Source organism: Aulonocara stuartgranti, assembly GCF_965226115.1.
Source record: "Aulonocara stuartgranti genome assembly, chromosome: 10".
NCBI classification, from domain to species: domain Eukaryota; kingdom Metazoa; phylum Chordata; class Actinopteri; order Cichliformes; family Cichlidae; genus Aulonocara; species Aulonocara stuartgranti.
The window spans coordinates 15,343,714-15,370,267 of record NC_138946.1 but is presented as its reverse complement, the minus strand read 5'-3'; the positions used below and the strand labels follow the sequence as shown (position 1 = coordinate 15,370,267).

Genomic DNA, 26,554 nt, shown 5'->3' with positions numbered 1-26,554 from the left:
TTAAAATGTCTAGCTTATAATAAATAATTATCTGAATCTTAAAACCAAAGTTTTTATCTGATGTAAAATGTATAGAAATCATACATATACCAACAAGACAGTATACTTCACTGTCACAACAGCATTTGTTTTCATTCAAAGGCTTTATAGCTTTTCCTATAATACCTGGTGGGCCACTCTCTAGTCAAAATGCTCGGGCCGATTTTTTGTCCCAGTCCAGCCCTGGGCACGACACTCAGTGAATTAAAAATTAATGGCTGGGCCAGCAGTGCACATCACGAATTAGCTTGCATAGTTGTGCCGCTTCTTAATGACGGTATCTTAGATAACAACCCCAACTACCAGATTCAACTTGTAATTGGCTAAAAATAACTTAACCTAATGGTGAGAGGGACGTTGCTAGCTGGCAGTTTTTTCAAGTAATGTTGAAATTTCCACATTCCAACACTTCAAATGCTTCAGGAGCTGTCAGTGCAGCATCAGCACCGCGGAAATACACGGATACATCCGTAGACTCGAGACAGAATGCGTTTTTGGGACTATGGACCAATGTTTTCTTTTCTAATCAAACCAAAAAGCTTTAATGAGCAGCTGGATTTGTCTCACATTAACTGGTTGGACACAGAGGGCATCGAAATGAACTGATTGAACTGAAAAGCTCGACTCTGTGGGGTTCAAAGTTTGCAGACTACGAACGCAGCTGGAATCTATAGCTGTGCGTGTTCATGGTGCTTGTATTTTCACCTGCTGGACATCACTGCCTGACAAGGTTAACAGTCTTTAAAACATTGCAGAGGCCTTATTGATAGTATTTGGCTCTACATATTTGTGTGAGCTGATTTTCTCTCACATGAAGAGTGTCCTCAGGTAGCCGTCTGAATGCTGGACACTTCTAGACCTGTGTCTCTGAGTGGGTGACCAGAGGTCACATTAACATGTGTATCTCTGTATTAACAAAAATGCCATATTGGCCGAGTTTATTTTTCTTATCATTGTTGTGTGGAGACCATAAATAGCATTTGCATTTTCTGTTGTACAGTTCATTTGCTGTTATGGAGTTCTTGTTATGGATAAAAAGTCTTTTTTTGTTTCAAAATAGCTGATAACTATTCGCTGATAGCTGCCAACATCTGCGAAGAAATATAATTCTATAAAGCTGTTCTATATAGTTTGTAACTGTTCATATAGATCATTATTAAATTTATTGCTAATGCAATCATATGGCACATTGACTTCTGAGGAAATTTTAGATGGCACTCGTCATCAGAAATGTTGCTGACCCCTGCATTACAGTATATCTAGCTTCTCTGCTTTTTTTTTTAAGCATGAAAAGCAATGCATTTATTTCATTGGGTGTTTTAGCAGGGTAATAAAAATGGCTTCAGCTCACCAAAAATCTGTTTAACTTTCTACATTTCAGATCAGGGTTGGGTCATTTGTGTTTCCTAGGGAGCGCATAAGAAACTGGGACTGTTGTAGAAGGCTGCATAAACAGCTGATATCAGTTCTGCTCACTATTACTTTAGATTTAGGTTATTGGTGTATCCTATCACAACAGTTCCAGTTTCTCATATGACCGCTTGGGAAAATTAAATGCCCAACCTCACTTTAGATAGCCAACACAAAGAAGATGTAACATGTAATAAGTAAGTTGCCGTAAGGTGGATTTTGACATTCTGCTTCTAAATAGGTTTTGCTAAGTTTCCGTTTTACTTTTTTGTCCATAACACATTTGGGGGCTCATCCGGGAGTCTGACCAAAATTTTAACCTGCAGTTTTCTTAGCAAGAAATTAGAGCACTTCCATTATTATTATTATATGAATTGTTATATAAAGTATTATAAATTAAAAAAAAGACTATCACAACCAGAAAAAGGTCACATTGGTATTTATAAATTATAAAATAAGTAAAATTCCTCCTTATGAAAAGAAGTTGTGACAAAAACACATATAAAATTAAATATGACACCCAAAAAAAAAAGTCCAACAAAATGACCACAGTTAACTGACACCATGAATTAGTTTTCATTTTTGCCTTTCAAAGGTAGCTATGCTGCAGATAATGCATGCATTATCAGTAAATGATACACAGACTGATAAGATAACAAATTCATTGAAAAGTGTATGAGGAAATAACCTGGTTTAAACACTTTCTTTGGTTCTGTCACTGAAATGATGTAAGGAAGTCCTCAAAGAGGGTCTGTATATAATAGTCTGATAGAGCTTAAAGTTTGTTTCAGCTGCAAGTGAAAATCTTTGATTGCTCTTTCTATAACCAAATTTAAACTGTCATTTAATCTTTAACTTATTTGTCTTCAGTGAGAGTGGAAAAACTCTGCTATGACTTTTTTCTTCTTCTTTTTAAAGGGCCTGAAAACATTCTTATGTAGCAACACGTTCTCACTCCCAAAGCGTAACATTTTACGCTAGGTGACAAATCGTCAACATATTACGTTTTCGGCTACCTAAATGACGACCTCGGAAAAAAGAGGAAATATGAGAACCGTCTGGACTCCATCTACACATGTTCGCTCTTTTTCTTCAAATCACTTAGAAACACGCTATTTATAGTCCTGGTTAAGATCAGGAATAAGGTTATGGTTAGGGCTAGGGATAAGGTTAGGTTTAGGGTTGGAATACAGGGCTGGAACGTCTATTACCGCGGGAGCGTCATTGCACTGGATTCCAGCCATAACCCGCCGCGTACCATAAGAACGCCGAAGGTCTCCTTTTGCGTTCCTCAGGAACGCCGCGGGACGTGACAAAACGTCGACATGTTACGCCTCGGGAGTGAGAACGGGCTGTATGTAGCTTTCCTGAGCAGGATACCATGAGTAATGGTATCCTGCAACAACAACAAACTATTGTCTGCTAAAGGTAGAAAAGTTTTATCTCAGACAGTGGATTTCTGAGCTTTTTCCTCATTGGTTTGAAGCAGAAGTTGGAAAATGTGATACTTTGTTCAGTGTCTTCTTGTGTGACTGTAGAATTGGATTTGTTTTTTTACAGGCTGTAAACAAATTCAAGGTTTACTATTTGTAGTGTTGGCCCAATCTGGAAAAGTGTCCAAGTTAAACATGGCTCTTCCCCAGGTGTTGATGGCTAAATTAATGCACAGGATCCCGATGATGTTGAGCATGAAACCAGCTTTCACCTGAAGGAACAAAATGTAATAATCAGATGATGACACAGGATGGCTAAAACTTTAGAATTTTATTAAAAATTCAAAATTATGCTCTGTGAGTTTGCATATTTGTCTGTTGAATAACACAACTAACCAAGATCTTATCTGTATTACCCCACATGGCAAAATTGGTATGGCCCAGATCTGGCCCACACAATGTGCTTACACATGGCCCACATACCGCAAAGAATGACGGCCCTTTGGTGGCCCAGATCTGGTTTGCCAGAGGTGGCCCACACATTGGCCAGAACAAGGCCAGTTGCAGACACACTGGTGGCCCTGTGCTAGCCCATGTGTGGATTACCTCTGGCAAACCAGATCTGGGCCACCAAAGGGCCGTCATTCTTTGTGGTATGTGGGCCATGTATAAGTTGTGTGCAGCCACAGGCCAGTTGCAGACACACTGCTGGCCCTATGCTGGCCCAGAACAGTTTCAGCTCTGGCACCAGATGTCAGCCTAATGTGTACCTTAATCAAGCCATGTAATAACAACATGTGCCGGAACATAATAGTGCAAAAGTAACTCTGTTCAGACAGTGAATGGACTCAATCTTTGATAGCGCTTTTCTACTCCACTTACTCAAAGTGCTCTACACAACATACCACATTCACCAAATCACACACACTTTCTCTAAACTGAGTGCTTCCTAACTACATTAATACACATTCAAACTTGACATACAGACTGGAGGAAAATAGGAACATAAACAGTGCCATCATTACCAGACCTGGCCCACATCTGGTTGGCATACACCCTGCCATGACACCGGTCAGCCAGACGTGCCAGGTTGATGCCAGATCCGGGGGCTAGGCCTGTTTTTTATGCTCCTGGGTCACATATACCAAACCACAATCAGGCCAGATATGGCATGGCATCACATAAACAGCGCCATCTACGCCAGGCCTGGCACACATCTGGATAACATACCACTTACTTATGGATGAGCTACAACACATGGAGGTTGATTTAGGTGTCATGATACAGCTCAATAGTCACTGATTTTAAAGAGCAAATTGATGATACTAGCAGCAGATAGCTCTCTTGTAACTTTGAGAAGTGACAAGAAGGACAATTGTATTGCTTTTCCCACTCCAACAAGGCCAATCAAAGACAGTCTTATTAGCTCAAATAAACTAAAATCGCGAAGGCAGCATATCTTTGTATGTCATATGTATGCCAATCTTACCATATCTAGGACTTTGAGGTTTCCAAAAGAAAAGGCAATGGCATTGGGTGGTGTGGCCACAGGTAGCATGAAGGCCAGAGAGGCAGCAATAGTGCAGGGCAGCATCACGTAGAGTGGGTGGAGCTTTATATTTTGGGCCTAAAGGAGCGCAAAACACAACACAGTTAGATTCATGGAGAACATACGTGCGCACACATCTGTCAACATATGAGCTCCATTTACCATTGACGCCAATATGGGCAGGAACAGGGTGGTGGTAGCTGTGTTACTGGAGCACTCGGTGAATGTGGCAATAAGTAGGGAAAGCACCAGTGAGATAGCAAAGGGGGGAATATTCTGAAGAGGTGACAGGTTTTCTCCCAACCACTTGGATAGATTTGATGCCTGTAAAGGTAGCAGGAAAAATACACAAACAAATGTTTAGTATTTGAGAAAAGCTACCACCATGGCTCAGAGGATGTCTGCTATCGGTCTACCAATTTGGCCTTGACTGAAATCTCTCGTCTACTAGATGGAATTGTCATTAATTTTTGTGCAAATGATAAGCATATTAACAAAACCTCCAAAATTCAATCACCAAAAACAAACAAGATACCAGTATTTATTTTCTGATTCAAGCATTTAAGTATCCAGTAATCACCAAGACTAGCATTTAACTGCCAAAATTCTTTTTAGATATTCTGTAAGGGAGAATGACATAATAAAAGGTGAAGACATGGAGTCCAAGGGTGTTTACCTCACTGCCAGCAGCAAGAGCAAAACCTCCTCCCAACAGCAGCACTATATTCCAGGGCATTCGTTCATGAACCACATTCCAGGTCAACAGAGCCGGTGGAGCCTTTATCCTCTTACCTGTGGGACACAGATGAAGTTTAAACATCAACAAGTAATTAGTTTGAAAGTGCAACATCAAGCCTGCCAAGCAATCTTCACCCAGTGCTCCAGTAAGCCCAAACTGAGGTCACATGAACATTTTTAGAAGCAGGTTAAAACACCAAGGTTAAAAATGAATACTTCACCTTCATTTGTGTATCCGTAATTGCTAAACGGCAGCTGAGAGGGGATGACGAAGAAGAGCGATGACATTAGGATGGCAACCGTTCCGTCTGTCACAAACCTGACAGACACGAGAGAACATGATTATATATGCTGCCTTTTAAAAATGATGAAGAGAAAAATGTGTAACATCATATTTACTGTCAACTGTGGGGCAAAACAATGTAACTGTATTTGACATACATTTATGTTGCCATTTTTTTCAGTCTGACCAATTTTTCTCTTTTATAAAAAACTAACAAAAAGAAAAAAGAAAGTTTAATAAAAAAAAAAGAAAGAAAGAAAATGAGGACTTTAGCTACAACTTTGTTGCGCTTGTGAACATTTCCTGCAGAAATATTACTCCAGTTCAGAAGTGCTCAAATTGCGGATACTCAGACGGGCACTTCAGCTTTTCATGTAGACTTTACAGCAGAAATAAATAATGAATGCTTAAAATGTTTGTCTGGTACAAAAAGAACTGTACTGGCATTTGTTTTTCCTTCATAACGCACCTGTTTAAACTGAGGCTAACGTGTGAGCATCTCACCTGCGTTTCTGTTGCTTTTGGATCATTTAATGTAAATCTAATAAAATATATGCCTGTTCATTCTGTGCTCCAGTTTTAGTGATTGACATTCCACCATCACAAATTATTTGTTAACTTTATGTGATGTAAGCATTTGTTTTATGAATACAAACTAGGGGATGTTGTATAAGAATGGGTCAGAGCCAATCACCCAGACCCTCTGAGCAGGATTAAAGCAGCATCCAGGTATTTATCTGTCAGCTCATGTTTGCTACCTTGGTTAACAATGCTGAATTGGCTCAATGTCCAATCACTTTATAGATCTTAATGCAGAGAGATCAGGTCACTTTTTATATTTTATAGCAAAAGTGTTAGCTGCAGAATCACAAACAAAGCTGTGATGTCAAAACATCACAGCTTGAAAATTATTGAAAATTATTTTGTTATTTTATTAATATTATTATTTTATTTTATTTGTGTCTCAGTAGACTTCAGTGCATTCAGCACAAAAGGTGCCAGAAGACTTTGTGTGACTTTGCTTGTAAAATATGTTGACTCATCCTGCCTCAGAGGCATTAATGCAGGACTTTATAAACCACTGGGTGATACCACAAGTGCTGCATACATTTTAATGCGCAGGAAAGCATGTGTTGAATTGATCATTTCATGGCCAGCTGTTTGGTCTTTTTGTTGGTAATATGTGGCGCTTCACTTCATTTATATCTAAAGGTCATGCTTAAAAAAGAACTCACGCAGCGTCCTTATTGAACAGCACTGTGGCCCAGCCAGGCATGAAGCCCGGCTCTCTGGTAAACCACAGAAGCACGAGCAAGATAAAGAGGACGAGTACCGCCACCTCTGCAAACTTGATACGTCCCAGCTTCTTGTACTCCACTTTCATCACTGTGTATGCCGCTCTGTCGCTTTCACTTTTCTCACCACAGCCAAATGACTTCTTCAAACTGAGGAGAGCAACAAAAAGATATAGCATATCTCTGCAGATGCTAAAAAAAAAGTCAGTTTTACTTACAGCGTAGATTAATTTATTTTGTGCTGTTTGAGCAGCTTTTCTGAGGATAGTTTAAAATACCTGGGTTTGTTTCTGGCTGATTATACTTACTTGAAGCCCAGGAACATAAAATGAAGCCAGAACCAGGCGAGCACCAGCATGAGCACCATGCTGGGAAAACAAAAGCCAAACCAGCTGGCAAAGTTGATCACGTCAGTATTGTTAGGGAAGATCCTTCACAGAAAGAAAAACAAAGGGATGTGAAGAGAAGATACAAGTGGTTCAATGAGCAGTGACACACCTTGAAGATCATTTCTGTTTGTGTGTTGAATTGGGTTTTTTGCCTTACTTGTCCATTTGGCCCTTGAGGATGAGATTAGGCGTGGTCCCTGTGAGCGTGGCCGTGCCTCCAATGCTGGCAGAGTAACACACACTAAGACTCATCCCTTTGGTCAGAAGGTCATACTTCGCTTCTATGGATTTTTCTCTGAACTCTCGCTGTGTGTCATGTACATCTGGATCAAAACACAATAAGACAGAGATGTTATTGGAAGGGTTTCTTCTAGAAGCCCATATGTGTATGTAGCATTTTTACTTACACACAGGATCCTGTGTGTCTCTTTCGTGTATCGTCTCCAGCTTGGTTTGAACTTCCAGCTCAAATGCGTGGTTGTCCGCATCTTGGATTTGGAGATCACGCTCATTTGCCTGGGTCTCTGTATCTTTCAGCTGCTGTAGCACAGCGTGTGCAATGGGTAGCATCATGGCTGTGGTGGCTGTGTTGCTGATCCACATGGACAGGAATGCCGAGACGCTCATGAAGCCAATCATTAACCTGCGTGAGAGGGAATGGTGATGATGATAACGAGGAGGCATGAGTGAAAAATCCTCAACATCCTCACTAGTGCTCTGGGTGCATTGTTTTTTAAATGTTGCTGTACTGGGCAGCTCCTTGAACTCCTGGAGCAGTTTGCAATACCACCCTGTCAAAATTCAAGAACCATGCAAGTAAAGACATAGCTACGTCTACAAACGATAGATGTTTCTGAATGAAAACAGAGAGCAATTATTTGTTGCCATCTTTATTGATATTGATTGTTTATTAATTTTATTAAATTTAATCTTTTATTCCTTTTCCTTTAGAGGCGACCACACCTGGCTTAAATTAGATGGCATTAGTGTTTGTGCTTGTTTGTCATCCTTATTAAACTCACAGGTAAAGTTTCTCATTATGGGAAACATCAAATGAATATTTTTTTGCCATTTATTCAAACAAAACAATGGTGATGCAAAGAATCTATCCGGTCTGACGTCACTAGCCGTGTCTGGGCCTAAACTCCGCTGCAGGTCCATATATCAAACGAGCATTACTGAGAGTTGAAAAACTGTCTAAAGTCTTTCATCTTTAATGAAATGATCAGCGTTCTGCTCTACCAGGTGTAACAATTGAGTTTAACATCCAGGCATCCATGAAAACGGAATTTATGACATTTAACGGAGTTAGAAGTTAGCAGGAAGTTAGCTCGATAGCTTCTATCTAAATACAATATAGCATGTCCTGACTGCGGGGTTTTGGAAACAAATTAAAACGTACAGCTCTGTTATCACTTCCAACATAAATGAAGACAGAAAACTAAACAGCAGTGACGTTTGTAGGGTTACTGAAGTTGGGCTAGCTGGTATATAATGATGTGCTACGTGACCGCTAGCAACACAGCTATGTTAGCATAGCAAGCTAACTTTTTTCCCACTCGATAAAAGTTAACGTGAGTGTTCTCGGTGGTCAGGAACAAATGTAATCGCATGGCAGGATGCTGTAAAAGGACCAAACTTCAGCCAGGAGAACAACTGAGATAATCCATCCACAATACGAGGTTAGTCATTCATATACTGCTGCATGGGCTGGACTGTAGTTATATCCTAAGGTTTTAAAAACTGAGCTTAAATAAATGATTAGCAGTAATAAAAGCCGAGGGAGGTAAACAGTGATCACTGACTGTTTTAGGAGCTTTTTGAGATTAAATAGAAGAAAATACAAAACATTAAACATGTTAACAACACAAAAGCCATATTAAACGCAGACTACTTTAGGTCCGGAAGTAGGATTCGTCATGTCATCACTTAACAACCGGATTCTGAAAGACTTGTAGACTTGTATGTCAAGGCTCTCTTACAGCGATGGACGAACACCAACCAGCAGCAAAACCCGGAGAGCGATTCGTTTATGGAGGTTCCAGTGTTCGACCGCGATGGCTACCAGCAGACCTCCGATGAACAGCATGTTCGAGTCTTTCAGATACTCAATACTGACCTGAAACAGATCACACAGTCGCTAACATTAGCACATGGATCAAAGGTAACCTGTGGACCTACATGTATCATCAAATATGCTTTATGAGCAATAAACGCAAAAAAACGGGATCAGCAGTGTTACCATGCCAGTAGAAGTATGGCGTAAAAGAAGTGACTGAGGGTCACATCACACTTTCAATAACTGTTGTCCTTTTTAACTTCTATTTTCCACACTAAACTAACTGAAGAGTTTCTTCCCTTGACACTCCTATTTGCTTTCTCATGCGACACACAGTGTTGTATCAACACTTTTTAATTCAAGTTCCTCATAAATGGTCTTTCTGTTCTCAGTGCAATTAAAAAATATATATCCTAAATTATATTTAAAATCTCTGATTTTCATTTTATATTCATAAGCAGGAGCAAAATTTTCTTACGTGTGTCAATAACTCAGATTTTTATATAGAATCATTTTAAAAATAAAGACAGTTTTATGTATAAGATACAATATAATAAGATAATAAAATAAATAATAAAAGGTTATGTGGTCCTGAGCAGGTTCTAAAATGATTTAAATAGAAACTCAGAAAAACAACAACACACAACATTTTACACAGTGTCATTACTAATTAACCAAAACTAAAAACAGAAGCAGTCAGTGAAGTGAAGTACACAATGCCATGAATCAATTTTAACAGTAATAACTTGACGTAATCCTTTTCTGCACAGCTTTATTGGTTTCTCACATAGTTCTGGAGGATTTGGGCCCGGCTCTGTTCAGAAATGGCCTTTCCAAACACTGACGAGCAGCAACAATTGCTTCTCTAAAATCATTGCTCCTTGGCATTGTGTTAACAAACACATCAATGCGCCAGACCAACAAACTGGCAAATCTTCTACTTTTTTAGAGGTGCTGATAATCCGTTAATCAAGTTCATTTTATTAGCAGCACCTGGCTGCCACTTACGCTATTATTTCCTGTTGAAGCAGTGAACATTTTACATTATTGCTGTGTTGTGTTATTAAAATATACTTATGAAGCACAGAGGTGGAAAAAAATAACCCTACATCTCCACCCTTCATGATGCCCATCATAGGAAAGAGGATGACTGGCAGTAAGGCAGTCACAGCCAGAGGCATGCACTCTGTGCACCAGTACAGAGCCATGAGGATGATCGCGTAGCCACATCTGGCTTCCTGTAAACACAGACACATAAATATAACATCACAATCACTAACATGTGATTTGATTACATTTTGTGCAGACGCACACAGAAGCAGAGACCAACCCACAGTTTGCAGCAAAGTGCATACATGGTGTTAGGTATTTTAGTACCATGGGAGCATTTACTGGATATTGTTTTATAGTGACATTATGCAGGAAAACTCTGTCATTCAATAAGGCCCCTTTGTTTTAGTTATTTTTCTCTTTGAAGAATTGATGTGTGAGAATCACAGGCTGGTACAAGGTTGAAATACCACAGAGATCACTCCCTCAGCTACATTAGTTTCTTAATCTTTTAGACGCCTGTTGAAGGCCAAATGGTTTGTTTCAGATTTCACTAATGTAAGAACTCTTTGTTTTGTGCCTTGAAAATATGTCGCTGAGATAATCACAATTGTAGCTGAACTGATAAACTACACAAAGGATGCTTCTTCACCCAAGGGCAGGAAGACGCTGCCTTATCTTGGTCTGTACTGGTTTAAACTGATAAATCTGCTGTCTCATGAATTTTACCCTCTATATAAACTGTTGTACTTGTGAATAAAGTTGAGTCAATTTGGGAAGACAATCTGAAGCAGTCTCTGTTTTCTTGTTCTCCCAAGCTGCTCCCGAGCTCGTACTAACACGCTGAATGGCATGCTTGAATATTACTTGAGAATATATTTGACTGTGTTACAGACTAAGGGACATTCTCTGCTGATAGGTGAAGGTACATTCTCTGCTGATAGACGTCCACGCCTCGAAGGAAGTCGATCCACGGATTAGGCCCTGGAAACCGTTTCCTTCACATGGAATTTTCCTTTCGCTTATCTTTTCTTTTTAAAAGGCACCAAGTCTCTATACATGCAGATAGCAGCAACCCTTGATCATAAAACAAACAGTTTGTCGTGTTCACATCTCACAAGATAAGTTTTTACCATCCTCAATAAAAGTTATAAAATCTCTTTAAGCTCCCGACACAAAACATTCCACTGCAGACAAGACACTGATAAAGCTTAAGTTTCAAAAAGATTTCCTAAAACATTATAATAAAACGTACAAAATAATATTTGTGTTATTATCTACTTTACAGTTATATTTTAGACAGCTACACCGTTCTCTTGCAGCTTTTGTGTAATGGAATGCATCGTATATTATAGAAATATTTTTTACTACAAGTCTGTGTATTTAAGCGTTAAATCTAATGTCTACATATTAAATAGAGAGCTCAGGATAATTACAGGTAACACAGGCTCTAATTTATTAACAGTAATAGGGGTCATATTGGGTAGTGTAGTTTGAGCCCACCATCTTTATGTGTCTTTAATTGCACTGTAAAGCACAAAGGTTCAGCTGAGCACTTTGTTTCTTATCCTTCATACATTAACAGACCACTTCAGCACTTTCAGCAAAAAATGAAGATGATAAAATCAATTTGGTGGTGAATTCAGTTGCAATATGTCAACACATAAGAGATTACATGGCTTGCAGGGATTTTGAGGTGACTGTGTTTAGTAATCATATTAAAAAACTGGCCCTGGATGTCTACGGTATCTTTCGATTAAATCAAGTCTTTCAAAGTGAGAGACGTGGTGACTGAGTTAAGTGCACTCAAAAAATAACCTGCAGACATGTAATGTCACAGCAGCTTATGTTTGTGTCATGATCTTGGGTCTTTTGACCCGGCGTTTTGAGTTTTAGCCTATTTTGATGTTTTTGATTTATGTTTAAGTCCTTTAGGTTTTCTAAGTTCATTTCTACAATGCCTAAGTTGCTGTTATAGTTCATTGTTTTTTATATTCCCCTTGTTTCTTCTACCCCTGTGTTTAAGTTTCCCTCGCCCTTTATGCGTTTCATGTCTGTGTGTCTTATGTTGTCACGTTCGTGTTTTCATGTCTGGGTTCCATACTTTTTTCTGTTTTACTGTGAGAGTCCCTGTCCTGTATGCAGAGTGTCTATTTTGGCTTCCCCCTTCCGCCTCATCAGGTCTGATTTGTCCACCAGTTCCCCATCCTCTCATTATCTTTTTGTGTACTTAAGTCCTTTGTCCTCCTTTGTTCAGGGTCAGGTCGTCTGTTGTCTTTTGCGCCATCTCTCAATGTTCCAGGTATCTTTGTATCCATGCCAAGTTTCATTTTTAGGGTTTTTTATGTTTATTTTTAGTTTCCCCAGTTTAGGTCATTGTTTATTCTCATCTTTGTTTGCCTTATGCATTACTTTAGATTTCTCCATCAGCCATGTTAAATGGTTCACTTTTTGTTAATTCAAGTTTTGTTCCACGTTCCTTTGTGTCTGTATTTGGGTCCAGTTTTGTTATAGAAATAAAAATGCAGTCTATTAAAGAAAATTATCAAAACTATATAAGAATATCATCTATGCTTCTCTCCAGACGGCCTGCGTCCTCACATGGGGACATTAAATTTTGGCTTTTTTGCATCTTAAACTTCATTCTGTTCAACAAAGTGTTTCTTACTTTGCTATACAATGTGTTTATTGTGTTGTCCTATAGAAGAAAACTGGTACCACATGAGGCTGTTACAACATTGTAATAACTTCCTCTTCAACGATTTTAAGATTTATCAGGGCCCGAGGTCAGGGAGATTAAAAATGAACCCCAAATAAGAGCCTGGGTATCAGGAGGATAATTGACCAATGTTGTAGTGTGAGTATTTGTTTATTTTTTAGAAATAACCATCATTAGTCCACATGTTTTCAGCAGATTCAATAACTGCAACAAGAGAGACATGTTAATAAGTGTGAATAAAACACCTGACTTTAAAAGCTTTTTAGCCCTTGAATTCGAACAACATTCAAACACCATTTATGTTATCCACTACAGACAGACGGACAAGCCTAGCCTGTTTAACTGTGATTGACTGCACTTCAAGTAAATTCACTCAGGTGAGAGTGTATAGTTTTAAAGGTGGGCATCAGCGTAGGTCAGTGATCCAACACTTAAATCATAGATTTAAAAATAATTACAAGATCTGTTCTTTAAGAACAAGTGTCAGATTAACTGAACGGGTTATAGCCAAACTTCTCAAATTGCACGTGTACAGATTAGTCTGGTCAGTGAATATAAATCTTTAGCTGTTTTTTTTTTTAAACAAATACACTCACCGATGAAGGATAGACGAGAGGCAGAGGAAGGAATACAAGCGGCGTGACGAATATGATGATATAGTTCCTGTGGTGCCACAGAAGATGCAGCACTCTCTCCCAGTTATACATGATGCTCTCAAAAAATGAACTAACAACTGAAATAAACTCTTTCTAAGTGTTGCAGGTAGGTCAACGCTAACACAAACACTAGTCAGTATGAAGAAGAGGCACAGGGCAGCTGTGGAGCTGAAAACTGAGCTCAGGTGGGTTAACAGTAGAGGTCTGCTCCACAGAAAGTCACTGTGGTAAAGAGAATAAAGTCAGTGCAATTTTCTGTCTATATCTCTGGTAGCATATCAAACATTAACTCATAGAGATCAACATCCTTGACAGAGAAGCAGCTGACACTGTTGGGAAAGAGCAAAAAGTAGCTGTAAAAGCAGAATAAGGGGGAGGGACTGGAGACGGACAGCCAAACAATAGAGAGACTTTATCATGTGAAGGAGTGCAGTTCCAGTAACTTAACCAAAGGTCAATATCTGTGTAAGTTTCACCTGAGATGAATTTCTGAATGATTCAAATTTTTAATAACTGATTCATTAAACAAAGAAGGGAGTTGATGTCAGTTGATGTCAAACAGCACAGCGAGAGATGAGGTGTTTTAACCTAAAATGCACCGATTTTGACAAAAAAACAATCATAGCCTCGCTACAGCCATAATTAGGTTATATGAACATTATTTTATCTCCTGTCTGACTGTTGTTACTGCGTCAGATGTTATTTCTCATTGCTGCATAGCTCATTGTAAGACTAGAAAAGTATTCTAAAGTATGATTTCATACAGTCAGCAGGTTGCATGTGTCAGAATAGGATAGGAGGAACCCATACTCCTGCATCTGCCCTGTAACAAAGAACAACTTGAAAAAAAAAACTCAACGTCTTAAAACAATGAAATCATTCAGTGGATTAAAAGCTTGTGACTGTTGCTGCTGACTTTGCAAAAGTTCTGGCAACCAGGATTTTCTCGTTCAATTGCGACATTGCGATGAGATGTCAACAGCTGTCTAGTTTCTTCCACTTTTTACACTTTTTTTAATGTAATTGTTTTGTTTTGTTTTTTAAAGGCAAAACGCTGGGAAGTGTGTTGTTTAAGAATAGCATTTAAATTGTAAACCATGTTATCTTAAAATGGCAACCACAACTTTGCCTTTAAACACAAACACTTTCATCTGGGACATTTAACAAACAGTGGCTGGTGATTTTCAAGGAATCCCAGTGAATCTTTGTAAAGACTTTATCACAAAAGTTCTTTGTCTTAAATGAAGATAAATACCTCCCATGACTCAAAAACACCATCAATATACACAGCAACTCAGATTAGAAGCTTATATTAGTCTAAAAACCAGTGATCATATCATGCGATTAATACTCATATATCACTCTTACACAGCACACTGGCATCACTGCAAACTCCCGGTTGTTTTATAAATTACTTATTACTGCAGTTCATATAGGAAGTTCATAAGAGATTGAGGCATAAAACGTCTGTTAAAGACGAACACTTCTATTGATCATAGATGATCATGTTGGTCTAATCTGACTAAATGTTACTGAGGAACGTTCTGGTATTAAACATGATGAAAACAAAAAAAGGGCAAATGTAGTAATTAAAACAAGAAAAAGCAGCCAAAGCAAAAACACTGGGTGACCTTTCTATGTTCATGTACAGCTTAGGAGTTTTAATAATAAAGGCAGTTAATCATTAAAGCACTAGACATAATATAGCATCCACACAGATTAGTGTTTTTTATTTATTGGGTTTACTGAATGATTTATGAAGGGAGTTTGGTTAGAAAGCACACGTACAGATAATCATTGTTTGTGTTTTCCAAATCCTGTATGCAAGAATTTCAGGCTTCTTGAAATTAAAATAGTAATGAAAGGTTCTGCATCCAACTAAGTTTAATCTAACAAAATAACAATCCAAATGTTAGAATTTTAGATTTCCATAATCATTATACATCCTCTGACACCTTTATCAGGTTTGCCGCCTTCAGAACTGCCTTAATTATTTATGACATGGATTCATGTTGGAAATATTCCTCAGATTTTTGGTTCAGACTGACATGATCACACGGTTTCTGCTGCTTTGTTTGCTGCACATCCATGAAATTACTATCTTGCTCCACCACATGTCAAAGGAGCTCTATTGGATTGAGATCTGGTAACTGTGGAACTATGTGAGTAGAGAGAACTCATTGGCAGGTAATAATAATAATAATAATGACAAGAAGAGAAGGGGAAATAAAGGGCAGTTGGGTTGCTGGGGGGTGCTAGGGTGGGATGAGTCAGAGTGATCTTCATTATGAATACTATGGTGTTTCAGTAAGGGAGGGGTAATTAATGCCCATCCACATGACCACACAACATGTTCTTGCATTTTCACCCAAAGAACTACTTCTTGCTGAATAGTTTCTCTCTCTCTCTCTGAGCCTAAGAGATGATTGTGTGAGGAAAATCCCAGGATATCATCAGGTTCTGAAATACTCATGCCAGTCCATTTAGCACCAACAACCATGAGATGTTGAAAGTTTCTTAAATTATCTTTTCTTCCCCTGTTCCGCTGCTCAGTTTGAACTTCTGCAGGGCATCATGACCCCATCTACACCCATCTACATGCCTAAATGCACTGAGTTGGTCCCATGTGATTAGCTAATAGATATTTGAGTTAATGAGTAAGTCGCTTTGCTGCTGTTTTTTTTTTTTTTTTTTTTTTTTTTTACTGCCTGAAATTAAAGAACAAGACTGAGCTGAACATTGCGTCTGTACTGTTTTTATGACTGTTCTGTAATGAAAAGCTCAAAGGTTTTAAAGAGCCAACCTCTTTTTTCCAATAATGAACAGAAGAGCTGACTTGTACATGAACCGGATTAATATTTGACACCAAAAGAGACCAACTGATAAAAACTGTGTATGGATTTAGATGTTCTGTCACTCTCACAAAATCCTTATTTGTTGGTCACACTTTGTGATGAATCATTACTCATTAAAGGTGCAATTTGAGAGAAAACCCACTGTAAAGACCTCTAAACAATCAGCACCCAGCTTTATGGATGAAGTGCCTCCAATTGTAATAAGGCTGTTCTGCCAGTACAATTTAGTCATACTGATAAGATAACAACATGCATCCTGAAAACAGTGCAAATGTTGAATATAACTTACATAACAAACTAATATTTACTATTAGTGCTATAAAAATCACACTTTTATTCTATCAAGATTACCTTGGAAACGCCATTGCACTGCATTTTGATGATATAGTGCCAGTACAATAATAATCAAGTCATATAATGTTAATTTGTTTTTCTGCACAGACCAGAGAACATTTCTACACCTGCTCTCATTACAGTCATGGTTTAAACATCACTAAAAGAAGAATCTGGACCATTATTATATGAGGGCAGCATCCACTTACATTTAAGGAGGGCTATATAAATATGATCTGTTTTATGTTTGATCAGTGTAGAACTCACAATTCAATATTGTTGTGACTGAGTGCTTTTTAAGGGGACTTTGCATCCTGTATATAAACACCATTCCCATCTTTTGGCATATTAGCAACAATAGGAGCGTACAGAGGTACCTTCCACTTTAAGCTCCCGTGAAACAACTCTGTGCATTTACTTGTTTAGTTATTTTTGAAACATTATCTTTTATATCAATGTCACAACTAAAGTTATTACCTTGAGTTTCATTGTTTTATTTGTCCTGCTGTTAATTTCAGGGGTTCTGCCAGATGTGTGCATTTCAGTAGATTATACTTTTACAACAATCAGCCAGAAAATTCAGGATGATGCTTCTGAGTCTTTAACATACTGCATGCTGTCCTTACTTCTGTCTCTACTGGCACTTGACAAGTTTGAATAAATAATAAATAGTAAATGGTCATCGAGGCAGACAAAAGCATTTTTTATAGTGACAGCATGCAGGGTTTAGCAATAAGTCAAATTTGTCAAAAAGGAAGTTCTGTGTCTCCGCAGGAGCCCATTTTAGGTCCAATCTTCTTCTTCTTCATATAATTATTCTCCTTATAGTCTCTGTTATGTTTAAAATTTTATGCTGATCACACACAGATATATCGGCCTCGTAGATCATCTGACCCTCCGCGGTACACTGAGCTCTCTGAATGGCTGCCTTTGCAAAGTGTTTTTCATGCTTTTATTTCCTCACACCGAGATTACTGCAATAGGCTGTTTATTTGCCTGAGCCAAATAAATCTATTGAATGACTGCAGACTGCCAGGATTTTAACTAGACCAAAGAGATGGCATCGTATCACTCCTGTTTAGGCATGTTTACATGTTCTCCCAGAATGTTTTTTAATTGATTTTAAGAGTTCACCTCTTATTAGAATGTGCAGCACGTACCTTTAAATCCGCAGGCAGAGGTCTTTTATTTGTTCTAGGTGTCCAGCTAAAACCTAAAGAGGACAGAGCATTTGCAACAAGGTGCCTGAGGAAATCCGATCTGTTGCAGTCAGCCACTTCCTTTAAGTCGTGTCTTAAAGCGTCCTTTTTTTTAAAGGCTTTCAATGATTTTAAGTTTTACATTTACTTACAGTTACTTTTTTAGTCCCTACATTTGTTACTTTTGCTTTTTTTATTTTTAAGTCTGCACTATGTGTCTTATTTTACCTTCATTCTAAATTCCTAAACCTAGATTTTTTTGTCATGATAAACTCCGGGAGGTTGTTTTCTGTCAGACTGGCTGCAGGCTTTTCAATCAGGCTCATGGAGTTGCACTACATCAGAGGAAGTAGAAAAGTCAGCAAGCAGTCCAACACTTTGCTGCTAGATCCCGAAATAGATCTTTGTGGATTAGGTTCGGCACACTTTCTGTGGTTTTTCGGATTTGCTTAGTGATCTTGTTAATTGGACTCAAGAGCAACATAAGAACTGCCAGTGATAAAAGCTGCACTGATAATCAAAGTCCACACATGGACTGTTTTTGCTGCACTGCATGAAGGATGAGTACATTCCTAAATGCCGTGGATTTCCTTATTGTTTGGGCAGTTTAAATATTGACCTAAATTACCAACTTTCTTCAGCTGCGACTTTGTTCGTTTTAAACCTTAAAGAAAAAACTATTTTTTAAAACTCCTTTCAAATCCTTTAATGTTTAACAAATACCCGGAAACTTCAAGGCTAGCGATAAGGAAGCATTAATATTGCTCTAATCTGTCTGCAAGCTGACTGACTTGTTCCGTGGTGTTGAATTTAGTCATCAACTCCCATCTTTTGGTCATAATCCAAACTGGAAAGGAGGGAATCCACAGGTTTCACCTGCATTTTTTCTTCTTCCCAGGGCTTAATTGGGGAGAAAAAGTCATTGTCTGTGTTTAAGGATCAATAGAGAAAAAAGACAGGCCTAATGTTACAATGTTTGAGCTTAGATATTATCCTAAATTTGCCTGGAAATTAAAAATACAGTGCACACACTTACTTTATGACTCAAGAGACACCTTCAGTTTTTAGTTGAGTTTGTAATTCTGTGTTTTAACCATTTTCATATTGAGAAGCATCCAGATAAACCTATGATTAATAACATTTTCATAAAGTAAATTAAAGTTATTATAAAATTATACTGGGTGATAGGTTTACTAAATAACATCAAATTAAAGCCATAAAGTGTTCATGTTTCTGGTCTGTAGCATGTTTCTAGGACAGATGGGACAGAGATCAGCTTAATGATTATCAGAGTATTGACCAGTCAGGACAGCAGAAGCCTGGGGGGGTCAACAGCCTCTGAAAAATATCTATTGATCAGCTGCACACAGTACTAAACCCCAAAGTGGGGCACCCAGCTCAAACCCAGCTAGTGGTTTAGGTTAGTAAGCAGGATTTTAGAATAGTACACCTTCAGAGTTTTAGTTTGGGGGATTTTTGCTGTGAGCCGACATGAAGCCAGCGGTAGTTCTGCTGGGCCTCGTCCTGTTGTTGGACACCGCCTTTGCTGCAGAAGGTAAAACTTTAACATTTTTGATGTGCAGTTTGTATTATTGTTGATAGCAGTTGTAATTATTAGACATGATAGATCATATTTTTAAGTTTCGTATAATGTCTTGACTTTGATGTGTAGCTACTGATGTATGAAACAAAATGTACTATATTGTCAGAAACATTTGCTCATTGCCTTCACACATATATGAACTTGAGAGACATCCCATTCCTAATCCATGTGGTTTATTATGATGTCGCTCCACCCTCTGCAGCTATAATATCTTCAACTCTTCTGGGAAGGCTTTCCACAATGTTAGCAGTGTTTATGGGGATTTTTGAGCATTCTTCCACAAGCACATTTGTCAGGTTAGGCACTGATGTTGGATGACAGGCCAGTCGAGTTCTTCCACACCAAGCTCGCACATCCATGTCTTTATGGATCTTGCTTTGTGCACTGGCGCGCAGTCATGTTGGAACAGAAAGGGACCACCCTAAAGCATGAAAATGTCCAAAATGTCTTAGTGAGCTGAAGCCTTAAGAGTTATTTGACTGGAACTATGGAGCTGAGCACGACGCCTGAAAAACAACCGTCACACCATAATCCCCTCTCCACCAAACTTTACACATACCGCTCTCCAGCAACCACCAAACCCAGACTCGTCCACCAGAATGAGAAGGATGATTCTTCACTTCGGAGAACACGTCTCCACTTCTCTAGATCGAGTGGGGGGCGTGGTTTAAACTATGTTTGGTGATGTAAGGCTTGGATGCAGCTGCCATGCAAGATGGGACATACTTTTGGCAGTATAGTGTAAATTAGTAGTTTATCCTGGTGTTTTCTTAGAGGTTTGTTTTATTGTTTTAATTTCTAATTAAATCTTTTTATTCTTGGACTCTACTGAAAATGCTTTGAATGACTCAGTTTTAAAATATCCTTCTTTATCTCAGACTTCCAGTTTATCCCCTCTCTGAAACATACTCCTCTCCCTTTATTTAATTCATCTTTCTTCCAATTGGCTGCCTTATGCATACAGAATGTTTGAACGGGAGCTGAATCGAGCTTTTGTACTATAAGCCAGAGCTGTGTGACATCACACAGAGCCAAGAGTGAAAAATGGTAGAAATAGAGCAGCCTGAGCTTGCAGGGACAATATATAGCATCCATTATTCCACACCATAATCAATGAAAGAATCCCTGTCATAGGCTGATAGGTGGGAACATGTTTTTAGTAACTGTAACTCGTGTTTTACACACTTTCCCCTTTAAATATCTAAATGAATTGATTTCAATGACTCTTTGAACCCAAAACACAATTTTGTTGCTTCCCTCTTATTCGTGTCCCAATTCTTCAAATTCAGTTCACCTTGGTAAATAACTGTAAATATTTCAAACGTTGACAATGTGAAATATTTTATTTAGTGATGAATTAGGAAGAATCTAATCCTAACTTTATATCCTATCTTTCTGATAATGCATCTGGATTGTTTTACAGCTGGTGTGTTTAAATGAGTAAAGGGTCTGATTACTTCTGGTTTCACTGATTATTGAATGGTAAACTCAGACCAGGTCTACACGCTGCATGATATCTCACACTAAAACTACTTTCCCACAGAGTCCTGTGCAGGTCGCTGCGGCTCCTTCAGCCCACAGAGCAAATGTCAGTGTGACTCCATGTGTGTGTATTATGGAAGCTGCTGTGGGGACTTTTACACCATCTGCCCCAGAAAAGGTCAGTGCTGTGCTGTGTGACAGTTTCACTAAAGAGTCAGCTTGAATTTTCTTCTCCTTTGAAACGTCACCATCTGACAAAACCTCATGTTCTACCTTCAGTTTCTCGAGGCGATGTCTTTGAGGAACCACTGGAAGAGACGAGCCCGAGCACAGCAACTTTTATGCCAACCTCAGACACGGTTATACCGACTGTCACACCCAATGTTACACAGGCGCCCACACTACTACCGGTGGATCCTGATGCCATGCCCTGCAGTGGGCGGGCATTTGATGCTTTTCTGCAGCTGAAAAATGGATCAATCTACGCTTTTAGAGGTAATCCTGATCACATAACAGGACAGTTTACTTCTACTTCTACTTTTACTTTTGTTACTTTGTTGCCATTGTGTAATGTCTCTCTTTTTAATTTCCTTAATTATTCAGCAATGCTGTTTTTTCCAATACAGAGAGGAGAAAGTTATAATCAGAAGATGCAGAATTGATACAGTGCCTAAAAGTGTAAATTATGGTAAAAACTAATGTTAATAGCTTAAAAGATCCAAACATTAAAGAAAAGGAGGGAAAGCCTTTTCAATTTCATCCAAAATTAAAATAAAAATGATAACAATTGTTTGAGGAAAGTAAATGCTAAAGGAGCTTTTGCTCAATGAAAACAGAATGTGTTTCTTTAAAAAGTAAACGATAAATGGGTACATATTTGCAGTCATTTTGAACACAGACCCAAAATCAGACTTGAGTACCCATTCGTGGAAACTTTGTGGATTATCCTGCTGCAAGATTTGAAACTCTTTGAATGCTGATGTAAACACTGATCCAGAGCCTGCTCTTCCTCGTAGGTGTATATTTCTTTGAGCTGGATGATAAGTCCATCCTTCCTGGTTACCCCAAACTCATTGAGGACGTTTGGGGAATCAGTGGACCCATCAGTGCTGCATTCACACGCATCAACTGCCAGGGGAAATCCTACATCTTTAAGGTATAAGCTACCATATTTCTTTGTGATGAGGTCCACAAAAGGCTCCACCTCACACAAATGTGTGGGGTTTTTTTGGTGGTGTGCATGTGTTTTCAGGTTTAATTGAGCTACATTTATTGTTTATTCTTTTAAGCCTCTGAAAATTCAAAATGAGTGCCTACAGTTGTAAAAGCCATTGTTTTAAACCATTTCTCTGTAACTCCGAAATACTCAAGCAGTGACTCTGTTGCGTGCAATAATTCAGATCAAATACACTATCCAACATTATGGCAGAAATAATGCTCTTCAGCCCCACACTGGCATGAGTGTTGCTAGAAAATGGTGTTGCTTCATTACTCATAATATTGATCTGTTTCCTTATTGATTCGGTTATTTGTACAGTGCATATGAAGAAGAATTGTGCATTTTTTTCTTGCTATACCCTGCCAGTGGTCTTCAGCTGGATAAAATGGAGTAACCTTACAAAAAAAAACATAAGAAACGTGGAGAGAAAGCGGTGTTCTTCTCAACTAACTAACAAAAGTTGTTAATTATGCAAAGTATTAGCAGTATTTTATATTAGGGATGAGCTCTGGGCCTCTTCTTGTTTGCAGGGGGATGCACACTGACAGATGAGGTCAGGCAGGCGTCTCTATGGACTCTATGCAGATGAGATTGTGATCTATAGTGAGAGTAGAGAGCAGGTGGCGGTATGAAGACGAATTAAAGTCAGTAGAAGCAAGATGAAATATGTGTGTGAATGAGAGGAGATTTAAGCGCCTGGGGTCAACAATCAAAAGTAAAAGACGGTGCACAATAGAGGTGAAGAAGAGACAGGGTGGAGTGGGTGGAGATGAGTGTCAGGGGTGATTTGTGACTGAAGTGTAGCAGCATGAGAAAGAGGGAATGTTTACAAGATGGACCTGCTGTGATATATGGTTTGGAGGCAATGGTGAAATAAGTATATCAGAGACAGTTGGAGAGGCAAGGCTGAGTTGGTTTGGACATGTGCGGCGGGGGGAAAGTGGAAGATGGTGAAGATGGAGCTTTAAGGCACCAAATTACTGGATGTAGTGATAGAGGACGTGCAGATGATTGGTGGGACAGAGGATTGACTGAGATGTTTGCAGCGACCCCTAAAAAGAAGAAGAAGATGATGATTAGGAATGTTTCAGACTTCAAACCTTCTTTAGGGAGAGTAGTCTGTTGCCCTCATTAACACTCCCTCGCAGCGGTATCCTCAAACTTCAATGCTCTGGGCTCCATTTTCTCTCAGGGGAACCAGTACTGGAGATTTGATGGTGACGTCCTGGATGAGGACTATCCACGGCTTATTTCAAACGGCTTTGATGGCATACCAGATGAGATCGATGCTGCGTTTGCCATACCAGCACCAAGTCACCGTGGCAAGGAGAAGGCCTACTTCTTCAAAGGTATTTGTACTAATGGGTGATAATGTTTTTTATCATATACATATACTGTACTTGTGTACAGCAGGGGTTTCTAAGTGTTGCTCGTGATCTGATAAAACTAAGGAAGATGACTTTGCATGTGAATATATAATGGCTTTTACAAGAATAGGGAAGTAGCACCCTATCACACAAAACAAGCAAATTAATAAACAAAGTTGTTTTCATGTTTTTTGGGGGTTTTTTGCTTCATTTTGTTAATAATTAGTTAAGGAGCTGAATACGTACTTACTTATATTGTAAATATTTGACATTTTTAGGAAATGTTTAACCCACCACATTTATCTGAAAGTCAAGTTATTTTGTCTTTACTTGATAAAGTTACCCTTAAAGTTATGCCACTTGTTTTGCACATATTCAACTCTGTATATTTTATATATTTTATTATTATTATTATTATTATTATTATTATTATTATTATTATTATTATTTATTTATTTTTTTAATTTTTTTTTAACTATTTAATTTGTAAAAATGTGCATACACACACACACCACACACACACACACACGTAGGAAAATATTTAGTATACACATCCAGAAATGCATACACTATTATATATTGTACATATATTTATTAGTTTCAGGTTGGCCATTCTTGTATTTTGCTCGTTTGTGTTGTTGTGTTTGCACATCTCTGTTGCTTGTGGGGCTCGCACACAAGAATTTCATTCGCATGTGCTGTGCCAGTGTGCCTGCACATGTGATGTGACAATAAAAGTGATTTGATTTAACTTTACCCTTAAAGTGATGACTTCAAACAGAGCACTGCTATATTCGTTTATTATTTTAATGCAGTGTCTTCACTTGTAACATTTGGTGCTTTTCCTTCTACACTTCACCTCTAAAGCAAAATTTCCTTGCATCATCATTTCACGGCAAGTTGTAAAGATGAGCAAGTTATAAAGAGCAGTCTGATGACACCCAGTGGAGCACAGAGGTTAAAGTTTTCAGAAAAAGCAGTTAGAGGCAAAGCAAAGAGTTACAGAATCTGATGGAAGCAAATGCAGATGGCAAGGTTTTATCTGCATTTGTATATCATTAAAAATGTATCGGCAACTCCACAGCCTCATTGTTTCTCTCTCATCGAGTAAAATCCTGAAATCTGATTTTTCTCTTTTCTTCAGGGGACCGGTATTATCAATATGAGTTCAAGCACCAGCCTTCCCACGAGGAGTGCATCCAGATGAGCAGGTCCTCCCCTTCTGTGCTGTTCACACAATACACAGACCTCTTCTGCGATAACGCATGGGAGGATCTCTTCACTGAGCTCTTTGGAGGATCCTGTAAGGACCTTGGTCTCTTTATGCTTGTCTGTTTCAGATTTTTTCTTTCTTATTCTCCATCTGCATGACTTTTGTATTTTAGCAGTTACCAGTTCCCAAACAGGCCCTTGGTTCATCAGCAGGGATTGGCGGGGTATTAGGCCCGTTATAGATGCTGCCATAGTGGGACGAGTCTACACCACTCCCAAACCAACTTCACCTCCGACCGCAAAGAAGTGGAAGAGTCGGAGGAAGAGGCCCAGTAAGAGGCGTGGACAGCGAAGAAGGCAGAGTCGCCACGATGACTTTTGGTTCTATGATTTGTTCGACCTCGGTGATTACAGTGACAGCTCTGAAGAGAGCATCATGCAGGAGTACCAAAGCACCCCCGTTCAAAATGTGTACTTCTTCAAGAAGGGTAAATCAGCCTGAAAAAAAATGAGTCAAAATCCTTCCAAAAACAGCTCTTTATTCTTCCTTAACACCTTTTGGTTTGTGTGTTTCCTTTTTGTTTTTAATATCAGATAAGTACTACAGAGTGGATCTGCAGACAAAACGCGTGGATGCCACTTACCCTCCCTATCCTCGATCTATCGCAAAGTACTGGCTGGGCTGCAAGCATGAAGCTGCTGCACCTGATGCATCAAGGGCAGAAAAAAGATAAATACTTGTCTTGACTATTACAATATGGGGCTAATGATGACAAAACCTTTGACCCTTGCATGTAGTTCAGGATAGACACCTCTCCAATGGCCTCTTAGGTGGATACACTGAAATTATTCAAAATTAATAAACTTTACATTTCAGTGCTTGAGTGCTTTGATATTTTTGACCACATGGCAGAGATTACACACACATCTAATGTGATCTGTAGCCATGCATCATGCCTACATGCCCAAACTCAACACCGAGCCTTTATCAGCGTTATCAGTGGGAGAAATGTTTCACCACTCATCCATCATAGCTTACAGCAGATTTGCTCAATCTTTTAAAGACTACAGTTTCATACTGACCTAAAATAACACCATATATATATATATATATATATATATATATATATATATATATATATATTTTTTTTTTTTTTTTTTTTTTTTTTTTAAATAACTTCAAGTTTTAATAAAGTTATGCAAATAGCCACTCATTTACAGAGTTAGGGAATGGCTGCTATCACAGCATTAGAAGATGGTGAAAGATTTACTTAGTTCAGTTGCGGTTCCTTTTACACATAAATTAGGGCAGATGTAATGTTTATAAGCTTAGGGAAACCTGCAGACTGAAGAGGTCACTTTCCTCCCCCTGAAAATGCTGTATCTAGTGGGACTGAATCAAGCTTTTGGGGTAGCCTGACCTGGTTTTTACAAATGCAACATACAACTGAATATGCGCGCACACATACAGGCCTCTGTTCAGTGAATTCATGAGTATCCCTACAAGAGGCTGCCGTAATCCTGTGCTGACCTCTTCAGGTGGGGAAAAAAAAAAGAAAAAAAAAAAAAAAAAAAGAGCGCCCTCTGTTGGGCAATAGGCCGGTACAAGGGAAAATATATCAAAAATAAATAAGAAGCTGTGTTACAACTTTGAAAAGGCATTA

General features: G+C 38.7%; 2 protein-coding genes across 3 annotated transcripts; one reads left to right on the top strand and one right to left on the bottom strand.

Moving 5' to 3' along the window:
* Positions 1 to 1,872: 1,872 nt before the first annotated feature.
* slc13a2 (solute carrier family 13 member 2) lies at positions 1,873 to 13,981 on the bottom strand. Its single transcript, XM_082547941.1, has 12 exons — positions 13,561 to 13,981; positions 10,305 to 10,433; positions 9,119 to 9,255; positions 7,544 to 7,779; positions 7,294 to 7,459; positions 7,056 to 7,178; positions 6,688 to 6,897; positions 5,391 to 5,488; positions 5,108 to 5,223; positions 4,594 to 4,755; positions 4,372 to 4,509; positions 1,873 to 3,154 (listed from the first exon to the last, which is right to left on the bottom strand). Exons 1-12 carry the CDS (start codon positions 13,669 to 13,671, stop codon positions 3,023 to 3,025), a joined length of 1,758 nt encoding a protein of 585 aa, XP_082404067.1. The 5' UTR covers positions 13,672 to 13,981; the 3' UTR covers positions 1,873 to 3,022.
* Positions 13,982 to 19,402: 5,421 nt separating this feature from the next.
* Positions 19,403 to 25,766, top strand: vtnb (vitronectin b). Of its 2 annotated transcripts, none has more exons than XM_082549633.1 (8): positions 19,403 to 19,562; positions 21,154 to 21,270; positions 21,372 to 21,587; positions 22,109 to 22,248; positions 23,504 to 23,660; positions 24,823 to 24,981; positions 25,067 to 25,378; positions 25,485 to 25,766. In XM_082549633.1, the coding sequence occupies exons 1-8, from the start codon at positions 19,499 to 19,501 to the stop codon at positions 25,622 to 25,624; spliced, it is 1,305 nt and encodes a 434-aa protein (XP_082405759.1). In that variant the 5' UTR covers positions 19,403 to 19,498; the 3' UTR covers positions 25,625 to 25,766. The 2 variants fall into 2 exon arrangements, with proteins under 2 accessions (XP_082405759.1, XP_082405758.1); XM_082549632.1 differs by having other exon boundaries at positions 25,064 to 25,378.
* The last annotated feature ends 788 nt before the right edge of the window (positions 25,767 to 26,554 follow it).